The sequence below is a fragment of the Falco punctatus genome (assembly GCF_963210335.1).
Source record: "Falco punctatus genome assembly, chromosome: 6".
Lineage (NCBI taxonomy): Eukaryota > Metazoa > Chordata > Aves > Falconiformes > Falconidae > Falco > Falco punctatus.
The window spans coordinates 43683105-43691592 of record NC_137585.1 but is presented as its reverse complement, the minus strand read 5'-3'; the positions used below and the strand labels follow the sequence as shown (position 1 = coordinate 43691592).

Sequence of the window (8488 nt, the reverse complement as noted above, 5' to 3'; positions counted from 1 at the left end):
CTGACACTTTAATCTGCCTACCTCAACCAGAGAAGCAAGAGGTGACAATAAAAGTAACTAAAGGAAAATAATAAAGCTACTAAGGGTATGTGCATTGAAAAGGAATTTGCCATCAAGAACCAAAAATCAGACAAACTGAGGACAGAAATAAAGCACTTGATTTGATCCATATATAATGGGGTTTTAGTTATTTCTGTGACTCATTAAAAAGCTTTCTTTTCTTCATTGCATTCACTGTTTGTGCAGAAATAATTAAACCTAAACAAGACTTCAGTAGTAAAAACAATGGTAGCTAGCTCTCATTTTCTGTTTAACTCTCTTTTTCCTCCTGTTTATGATGATTTGCACAAGGGATGGAACAGTTGGAGCACTCTAAATCCTTCTTTTGTACTTTGTTTAACTTTGATGAGCAAAATGGAAATGCTAATCCCTTCTGCAGACACATGATTTCCTTCCTTTCTCCTTCTCTCTGAGGCATTTGTTTTTCTGTTCTCCAGCCTTTGTTCCCTAGTCCCAGCGAGGTTCATATGATGCACGCCTTTTACCAGGGTCCTAAGGTGAAAAAGGTTCCACAATCCAGCAATTCATGAAATGCGAGTGATACTGAGACAGGCAAGGGATGTATCAAAACAGCTTCCTACCTCTCCATCCTCTCACTATGCTTTTAGGACAAACAAACAAACAGAAAGAAGAGTCAAGGTGGTCAGTATCTCAGAAGAAAACTGAAATAATAAAAAAATAAAATAGTTTAGAAAAACTAAAATACTGGCCTGAATTTTAGCCCTAAAATTGATTGTAGCTGACTTCAGTGATTCCAGGATTTCACATAATTTCACATTGTTCAGTATAATTCTCTTTATTCAGTATTTTTAGTTATAATTTATATTTTATTTAAAATTCAATTTATATTTAGAATTGGAAAATAAATAATAAATAATGTTAAGTAAAGAATAATGTCACACACCAAGAACAAGTTGAGAAAAACATTTATTTGGACACAAAGCAGACTCTGGTACAGTATATAACATTCATGAAGATGCTGGAGGATCCTAGCATTAAAAGCCTGAGGGAAGCAGGATGTCAAAGAAGATGGATCCAGGTGCAGAAAAGCTCTTTGCTGTGCGCTTTAAGTTCTTCATTGAGCAGTCAGTGGACATAGTTTGAAGTGCTAAGTGCTACTTTCCTTTAGAGAATTAAGAACTATCTTATTGGATTAGGTTATGGTACATATATGCAGGTTAGAGGGTATTGGCTGAAAAATCATATTTTAGATTCTAAAATAAAGTTTTTACCAGTTCACGATAACAGGTGTCTTTCCAAACAATTTAGAATGTCTGTTGAAGGAGTTACATCTACTTTTCAGTCTCTACAGTAAAGTCAGAGAAAGCAAGCATATATTGTGGGCATTTTATTAATAAAGGGTACATGTGTGCCACCAAATAATCTGAAACCTGACCTAAATGGATGACAGTTTATAGTCATTTAAAAAGGAGAATATAAAATACAAAATTTAATAATATATATAAATCAGTAACCAAAGTGACTCGATATTTTATTACTTCTACTATGAATTCTCTTCTAATATATGAAAAATAAACTGCATATTATGCAGGGCTTTTAGGGAAAGGACAAACCCATGCTTTTTTCTATAAATGATCTTTGCATAGGTTTAAATATATAAGGAATCTGCCAGAAATATCAGTTTAAACGTTTAAGACCGATGTTTTCTACACCCGCAGAGGTGACACTGTCATAACAATTTTATCTGGCATAGATAGCAATTGCTCCTGTTGGTGAGCCTACCCTATAGTCTTTGGCTCACACTCAGTGCTTTATACCCATTCAACCTGACTATTTTTCGCCACCTTCTTTTGTAAGTGCCCCAGATTTGCTTCCTCATATTAACATTGCTAACAAGCTAATGCTAATGTTAATGTGTTAATGTTACCTGCATTTTGGTCATGAGACATAGCGTATGTTGAGAAATGAATACTTATGGACCTCCCACATATGACCAAAACACAATTGTCCCCATCACATGATGCGAGGGACCCCATTTTGTTCACCTGGCAGATGCACTTCTGGTCACAAGGTGTGGAAAAGAGTTAGAGAAAACTCAGTGTGTCTTTTTAAGAGACGTGTAGCCCAGGTAGCTGAACTTGCTGTCACCAATACCGGAATACTCATGTATTTCTTCTCCCTTATGTAGACTTGTCCCTGGTCCAGAAGAAATTGGTCTTCCATTTTATCACTATTGTTTTATATTAATTTATTTCATATAAATAATATAAATCTTAATTTATTGCTCTTACTCTGTAGTTTCAGAGCAGGAACATTTTTTAGCCAGATGGTAAATAGAAACAACCAAATGAATAACTTGTTTTGGGAGTCCCCCGTCACTCCTTCCAAAGCTGGACATTACCTTGTTCTCCTTGTTAAAAATTAGCACTACAACTTTCCAGAGTTGATTTTTGTACTTTTGTTCAGGCTGACAGACTGAGAAGGTGCAAAGAGGGAAACTTGGTACCATGTACAAACTCTTTCCGAGGGTCAGGCAGGATTTTTAATTTTATGGTTAAGTTAGTATTTTTCCCACATATTCTTTCTTATCACAAGTTCCTGGGGATGAATCTGTGAAGTTCAAAGGAAAACAAAACAAAGAAAAAAAATTATATTTATATCAACTGGATGTTGACAGTCTGAATCAAAGGCTCAGTACTTTATAATCAAGGTTTTGGAAAAACAAAAATAAGACAACCCTGAGGCTTTGGCACTGAGTTCAAGAACACAGTTGGGAGTCATTGCACCTCCAAGTGGGAGAACTGAAATGGAAACAAAGCCCTCTCAAAAAACAAGGGAATAAATTAATTCATTTAGCACTTCCAGCAATTATACAATGGGAATGCATTTTAGTTAAGAATGTGTTAGGCAATGGCCACAGCTGGATATGCTTCCAGCTGGAGTCAAGCTCCAAAAACCACTGAATGCAATGGAACTCTCCACTAACTTCAGTAAGCTTTTAATCAAGCCCAAATTAGTAAGTGAGACAGCAAGATTTAGAGACAACTGAGGAAGTTTACAAGACTAACTTAAACAGCACAAGGCCAGAGGATCTGGAAAAAACCCAAGTGTCAGTGAAGGGACTAATTAGAGGACATGAAAAGCTCACTCCCAAATGTCCTTTAGTCAGACTCAGGAATTTCATTATCTTCTGTGATAACAGGATTCAGAAAGCACAAAGCAGTGATCTGAATCAGTTCCTAGCTCAAGCACAGATTTTCTGTGAGCTTTTAAAGTGCTTGTCTTTCTGCTCAGTAACACCACAAGAGCTATAAGTAATTTTCTTTTCCTTTGCTTTTAATAACATAGTATTCTTGAAATGCTTAAATATTGGTTCTCTTGAGTTTCTAGCTAGTCTAGGGTTGCTAACATCAGGACTTTTAGCATTCAAGCTTGAACAAAGTGCCAAACATTAATTCCAGCATCAACTAAGCCATGTCCCCTACAGATGCACCACTCATTCTCAAATTTCTGGTTCTTTAATGCATAAATTGTGACAAAGAAAACTGTTTTCTTTGTTTGACCTTTATTGGCAAAACTTGTGTGCCATATGAAAGACATACTTATAAGCTTGAAAAATGCTTTGTACAAAATACATTCTCTTTTCAGGTAAGTTTCCATAATCTTAACAAAAGATCGAAGCGATTTCAATGTTTGTAAGTTGAATTTGCCTTCAATTAATTTTACTTGCTTAGTGTTTCAGGAAAACAAGACCAGCAAAGCATATTGTAGCCTGATAGGAATACAGTAAACCACTAAAAGAAGATTAATTTGAGATCCATATCCAAAGTTTTTGAATTTCATTGGTCTTAATAAAACAAACAGAAAAAGCACCCTACTGCGCAAAAGATACAACAGTTTCAGGTCCTAGGTCACAGTATGTCTAAATCAACTTAGTTGCGTAAGAATGAAGAAAAAACATTAATACAGATGTGAAGAATTTGTTGTAGATAAGAATTTTCCTTCAATAAAGAATACAAGATTGTGGTCTTTTTTACTAGTGAAATCAATGAACGTTGGGCCCATTTAGAGAGAATATGTTTTGTAAATGTAGAAGAAATATTGGGAGTGAGGATTTAGTAGAGTAAATCTTAAATGAACAAGCACAGAGGCAAATAAAAGTGAAATAAAGTTAATTACCTCCACAGGTGGAGCAGCATAAAAATTACCAGTAGCAGTAAGAAGGTGAAATGATGCATTTTGTTGCAGAACTATTTGCTTTGTTTCCAGGAAGGAGCGTACATGGGCATTGAAAGCAACTAGATCACTAACTTAAGCTGAGTCCAAAGCTAGTGTCCTGGGAAAAAAAAAAAAAAAAAAAAAAAAAAAAAAGGAGTAGCAACAGGATATATTTGTGTGGTGCTCCCACTGTACTTTTTGCCCTGATACTTCATGGAAGAAGCTGCTTTTACAATGGGAAGGGCTTGTGAATGAGGAAATGAAAAATATCTGATTTAATGATTCAAGGCCCCTGTTTTCATAGAAGTAAATCATGCAGAACCTTCCTTAGAAAGAAGTCTGTCATCCAGGAGTGATCATAGTGTGTAAGACGCTGCAGACTTGACTCAATTGCCAAAATAGCACATGATACCTAGTGTAATTTGATGTTCTACAATATCCTTCCTTCTATCCATCTGCTAACAGAGCTGTTGCTCTTCTACCCTTTGACCTATCTATCTGACAAACCTTTCAAATGTTGTGGATACTCTAGGCCAGGACTAGAAGTTTTATGTTGGGCATTCAAATTATTGGGAGCTGGCTTAAAATTCTTAACATGCTTTCAGTGCCTCACGCAAATCTGGCCTTCTAGGATGGTCTTCTTATTGGAAAAATTTTGGTGTGGAAATTGTATAAAGTAAAGGGAATCAGCACATTGGAATCTTCTACATGAATCTTATATTCCTCCATATATAAGGAATGGGTTCTGCCTTTCCCTAACTATAAATATAGGACATTGACTGTATTAGGAGGTATATTTTATTGAAGAATTGGAGGAATGATGAAAAAATTCAGAAGAATGCTTATATATTGTACAAAATACCAGCAATATAAAAGTAAGTACAGAATTAAGTAGGAAGTGATAATAAAAAGAAATGCTATCAATAAGGAGAAGAGGTAGCTTGACTTCTGCTAACGTTGTAAAACATATTTCCAGTGTAATAAAGCACATGATACTACAGTGTATATCTGTCATTTGCAGCATATTATAGTAGTTCGTATCTATTAAGGAAGTGGTATTTCCCCTTCAGAAGGAAAACATACTAGAAAGAGTAGTTCCTATGAACATTCCTCCATAAGTACTTACAGAAATGTAAATGGAAAAAAGTACTTCTAAACACATACCAGAAAATTTCCACAGCAGATGGAAATTCAATAAACATTATCATATATAATGAACCCCCAAATAGAAATGTCACACATAAAAAAATAATATTCATATGCAATCCAATTTGCTTAAGCCTTGATTTTGGACATTGGAAAATACACATTTCTCGATTATCAGGAGACTCAAAAGGTTTTTTTCCAGAATGCAACTGAAATTGTTTATATCGGTATATTGTATATTGGTAGCAGCAATAAGAAATTTGGGGGAAGGGGAGCTGTGATGTACAACAAACTTTTGTCTGACCTTGCTAAAATTTGATTCAGCAAAATCAAATATAAAGGTGTTTGAAGTCTGAGAAACTCCCCACGCTGAGGTCTCCAGTTGAGGGTAGAAGCTGTACTACCTCCCACAGCCCCAGAATGCCACTGCCATTGGTCGGGGTCTAACACCACTGGCTCTGCATTCTAAGTAACTCTATCCCATTTGAAAGACTGGAAGCTAAAAGGTAAGTTTTGGTACTTCTCTCTTAGAACAGTTAATAGGATTTTTAATGCTGGAAGTATTTTTAAAGTATTTATTTTATTTTGTTGTGCATAATACTGATTCAAAGGCTGCAGATTGAGGAAACTATTTATTTTTCCCTGGATATGTCTTAATTCCTTCCTGTAAGAGGAGTACATAATCTTCATCAAAATATTTGATCTTACAGCTACTGCAGATGCCAATATCATTACAGTGTGTTCCAATATATTGCAAATAAGGGAGGTACAGACAGAGACATGCAATTTCTGCAAGCTCATGCAGATACTATAGTCATAGGAGGGGTTTTTTTTTCAGAGATTACCATTATATTTGCTGGGTTTGTCTATATATGTACAAAATTAAATACTTATCAAGCCCTATATCCTTTAAAAACCTTTTATTTCTAGGCAATGTGAAACAAAAATGATTTTGAATAATGAGTAATCTTTTGCTTAGGTATTGTTCATTCAAAGTAGATATTACACCAGATATGATAATATTACATTTTTGGGTTAATAGATAACATCCTTTATAGCAGTCATTTGGGGTAAATTACATGCAAAAGAAAAGTAAGACCAAAACCAATATTGTCAAAAATAGGCAGCAGAAAATATAAACCCAGAGAAAAACAGGCTCCAGGGTACTTGTTTATTTCAGAAATTCGTTGCATTTTTAACTTATTTTATTTCATTTCAGTTCAGTTTTTGTAATGAAGCAGAATACCTTTAGTAATATCGGAAGCTAATACTGAAAGGTGCAATTCAACTAAGTCTTCTCAAACACAAGCCCAAGTGACTCTAGCTTCTCCTAGCAGCAGCTGAAGTCCTATTGAATAAAGCAAACAAGTGAAAAATGACTGCCTTGTTTTGCTGACCATCCCCAGAGGAATTTCATATCCTCATACCTAAATCAGCTTCATAAAGACCTCTTTTCATGAAGCTAAAATTCAGCTTGCTGCTCAGCATTCACATTAAAAAAAAAAAAAAAAAGTCTCATGCATTTCTTATACTTCATCTATTTTATGTAGCTATAGTTTAAAAATAAAACATTTAAGTATGTGTATTATGGCATCACATCAGGAGTACAATTTATTAGACTTATGCACTGCTTATTATCACTGTATACACTTTTGGTGAAACTAGTGGGAGTTGTAGTTAAATCAAGGTGTAAGTAAGGAATGCTGAATAGAGCCTTGTGTCAGGCATTCTATATGATAATAGTGAATATATCACTTACAAGGAACAGAGAATGCATACACACTAATATTCAAGCCTAGTATGAATTTTCTACTATTTTACTGAAATATGGAACTTTTAGATGGGTGATAATTCTATTTTACAATTCCATTCTCCAAGGAGAACAGGTTACTGTACAAGGCTACTATTTCTCACTACTTTAAAAATGGTGTTGATTGAATAATGAAGGCATGCAGAGAGAGTACTGTCACTTACAGGGCTACGGAGGATACATACTACTTTTTATTTTGTCCCCCAGATATTTGTGGAAGTGATGGTAGGAATACGCCACAGCATTAGATCATTTAAAATTATATTCTGGCAAAGCAAAACTCAGTAGGACTTTCCCAAACTGTCTAAAGGTTAGCATGGCCAAAGCAGTCTACAGAATCTCTCAGATCCAGGCAACTTTCATGAAGAAAAACCAGAATAAACTATTGAATCATCACTAAAAAATATGAGTTATCCATCAGAAATATTGTTGCATACAATATGTACTGTACTTGATATTAAATTTTCATAGATTTCTTGCAAACAGCAGATTACCCACAATTTATCCATTTTCTTCTCTTTCAGAAAAGGAAGCAAAATGCAGACCTTTGTAAATATTTTTCTGGGATTTTTTATCTTTGAGCCTGTTGGAGCTGCATCTATCACTGATACTGTAATTTATGATTCTGAGTTCTATGATATATCGCTTGGAGACCTGCCTCGCCCATTTGTCTATGATGAAAATGAGCAGTCTGACCAATTAGAGGTAATCAGAACTTCATGTATTTTATCTTTCCAAAGCGTGCAAATGCAGCGGCTACTGATGTGTTTGTTGGCCATGAAAACATTTATCAGACAAATCTACTCATGTGGTTGCTATTGCCTTTGGTTTATCAACAGTTTTCTGTGCTAACAACACACTGCAGTTCATTCAGATTTTCCCTGATCTATCAAATGTGTCAGAAATATTTCCTGATTGTTCCTTTTCTGGGGGTAATCTTTGAGAGCAGGTGAAAGGTACTGTGCTCCTTTCAGATGTCCTTGTATTGCCACAAATTCTGGTGGAGATACTCCTTGTGATTCATCCACTTGTCTGGAAGAGGCACGGAGTCAGCTGAGATAGGACATCCAGCATTCCCCATTCAATAAGGTTATCAAACGCTGTTTCCTGGGGTTATTTCTTATAGTCATAGATATGATCAATACAAGCTTTTCAGGCTATATGTGCTAGTGCTTTCTACTTCTGTTAGGAAAGCAGGCAGAAGGAAGTATAAAAGAAAGGGAAAACACTTGAACTGAAAAACAGGAAAGTAAGAAAGATTACTGAAGAAAAGCTGTTGTAATTCTGTTACAG

At 35.2% G+C, this 8488-nt stretch overlaps 1 protein-coding gene across 2 annotated transcripts in view; it reads left to right on the top strand.

Annotated features, from left to right (window-relative positions):
• The first annotated feature begins 2478 nt into the window (after window positions 1–2478).
• EPYC (epiphycan) overlaps window positions 2479–8488 on the top strand; it is a 29002-nt gene continuing 22992 nt past the window's right edge. For both annotated transcript variants that reach the window (XM_080391404.1, XM_080391403.1), the window contains exons 1-2: window positions 2479–5891; window positions 7720–7900. In XM_080391404.1, coding sequence (XP_080247530.1) covers window positions 7733–7900 — 168 coding nt within the window. In that variant the 5' untranslated portion in view covers window positions 2479–5891; window positions 7720–7732. The remainder of the gene's footprint in view (window positions 5892–7719; window positions 7901–8488) is intronic.